Genomic DNA, 2,529 nt, shown 5'->3' on the forward strand with positions numbered 1-2,529 from the left:
CAACATTTACTTGATCAATGACATTGATCAATAAGAATGGCCAGAATACTGAATGCTTAATCCTTTTCTTTAAAAAAATATTTTAAAAATGCATGCAGCATGTGTGTATGTGGTGTGTGTGTGTGTGTGTGTATGTGCGTGCACTGATGTGCTTGACCATGCCCATGCTTGTGGAAGTGAAGGATGATTTTGGATGCATTTCACTGATAGCCATCTTCCAAGCCCTCCAGGAAAAGTTTTTTCAAAGAAGGGAATGAATTAATGAATATGACATATTCAGCACAGTGCTCTTTGATACATTTATGATGATAATGATGGTGATTTTAAAACTTCACTGGGACAGGTTCAAACAGGATGGAAACTTGAGCACTACTTTATCTAGAACATATATTTTCTGTGTTACTTCACTGACTTCATTATGTGAGTTTTGGATTTCCATTTTGATTTGAATTTCTTCCATGGCATTATCTAACAACTCTGAAGGTCCAGTCCCTGACTTCGTCCTCATCTGCTTCCCAAACTACCAGAGCTGGCAGCATTGGCTGTCCCTGCCCCTCAGCCTCCTCTTCCTCCTGGCCATGGGGGCCAATGCCACCCTTCTCATCACCATCAGGATGGAGGCCTCTCTGCATGAGCCCATGTACTACCTGCTCAGCCTTCTATCCCTGCTGGACATTGTACTCTGCCTCACAGTCATACCTAAGGTCCTGGCCATCTTCTGGTTTGACAACAAATCCATCAGCTTCTCTTCCTGCTTCCTTCAGATGTTTGTCATGAACAGTTTCCTGACAATGGAGTCCTGCACCTTCATGGTCATGGCCTATGACCGCTATGTGGCCATCTGTAAGCCTCTGCAGTACCCGTCCATCATCACGGACCAGTTTGTGGTTAGGGCTGCCATCTTCATTATAAGCCGGAATGTCCTTTTTTCTCTCCCTGTTCCCATCCTTTCTGCCAGACTAAAGTACTGTGCTCAGAATGTCATCAAGAACTGCATCTGCACCAACCTGTCAGTGTCCAAGCTCTCCTGTGATGACATTACCTTCAATAAGCTATATCAGCTTGTAGCAGGCTGGACCCTGCTGGGCTCTGACCTCATTCTCATTGTTCTCTCCTATTCTTTTATCTTCCGAGTTGTGCTCAGGATCAAAGCAGAGGGAGCTGTGGCCAAGGCCCTGAGCACATGTGGTTCCCACTTCATCCTCATCCTCTTCTTCAGCACAGTCCTGCTGGTGCTGGTCGTCACTAACCTGGCCAGGGAGAAGATTCCGCCGGATGTCCCCATCCTGCTCAATATCCTGCATCACCTCATCCCTCCAGCTCTGAATCCCATTGTTTACGGGGTAAGAACCAGGGAGATCAAGCAGGGAATCCAGAATTTGCTGAGGAGGTTGTAAGAGGTACTCTGCCACCCTTAGAACTCATAATAAATAATGGGAAAATAGGAAATCATTTTTATACTGAAAAGAAATTAAAATTTTAAATACTAAATGATTTTGAGTTTGATTTTTACAAACATCTTAGGCAGCATATGAAACATTCACTTTCAAATCTGTTTCTTTACTGCTGTTTAAAAGAAAAATTTGCTATGAAGAAGATGGATACAAGCTTCCATGACATGCAGGAAAAGACCTGCAGGATTTGGAGAGGACCCATAGTCCTTGTCCTTTTCTTTATGACTCACTGTGTCAGAGCCCTGCCTGGGTTTTTTTGCCATGAAGGAATAGTTTGGGCAAAACACTGACAGTGGTCTTAACTGTGTGGTTCTTGAGGTGGAGCTCTTCTATCCTGAGCATCTCAGCTCTTTTATTTTTGGCAAATGTGCCTTTTAGTGGCTTCCTAGATCAGTCTCTCTCCCCTCCCTTCCCCCCTTCTCTCTCATCTCTTCTATTCCACCCTCCCATAGCCCAGGCTAGTCTCACTATATACCATATTTGATTGGAAGAGATTTTGTATTTTTAAATTAAAAATATTGTGTATTTTATGTGTCTAATTGTTTTTCCTATCAGGCTTCCTGATGTCTATGGAAATCAGAAGAGGGCTTCCAGTCTTGAATGCAGAATTTTAGATGGTTGTTAGGTTCCATGTAGGTGCTGGGATCGAAGCATGTGTTTTGTGCAAAAGCAGAAATCACTACTGAGCTATCTCTCCAATCCTAGATTTAAAACTTTTCATCTGATTTTTGACACCAGCTGTGCCCATTCTTGACCCATCCCAAGTACAAATGAGATGATTTGTCTATTTGTTCTACTACAGTGTTTGATAAAGTGTACCCACAGTTTCCCACTATGAAAACTCCAGGATTTACTTTTCATAGTAAAATGTCTTCTACTATTTTGCAGTTTTACTCATAATCATAGCACAAAGAACATGCCAAAATGGATGGATAAAAACCAATGAGGTCTCAGCCCTACACAAAGGTCTATAGGCAAATGAGGAGAGAGAGTGGGAGAGGTGTTCTTTTCCAGGGAAGAGCATACCAATTGGTTGTCCAGTGCGAAACTGTCAGCTCTGAAAACATACATACAT

At 42.6% G+C, this 2,529-nt stretch overlaps 1 protein-coding gene across 1 annotated transcript; it reads left to right on the forward strand.

Annotated features, from left to right (window-relative positions):
- Positions 1-458: 458 nt before the first annotated feature.
- Positions 459-1,397, forward strand: LOC114627694 (olfactory receptor 56A4). Its single transcript, XM_028775584.1, has one exon. The coding sequence runs from the start codon at positions 459-461 to the stop codon at positions 1,395-1,397; it is 939 nt and encodes a 312-aa protein (XP_028631417.1).
- Positions 1,398-2,529: the final 1,132 nt, after the last annotated feature.

The sequence above is a fragment of the Grammomys surdaster genome, unplaced genomic scaffold (genome assembly GCF_004785775.1).
Source record: "Grammomys surdaster isolate TR1022 unplaced genomic scaffold, NIH_TR_1.0 256, whole genome shotgun sequence".
Classification (NCBI taxonomy): Eukaryota; Metazoa; Chordata; class Mammalia; order Rodentia; family Muridae; genus Grammomys; species Grammomys surdaster.

Coding starts and splice junctions, on each gene's coding strand:
- LOC114627694 (XM_028775584.1), top strand. CDS start 459: ATGGCATTATCTAACAACTCTGAAGGTCCAGTCCCTGACTTCGTCCTC.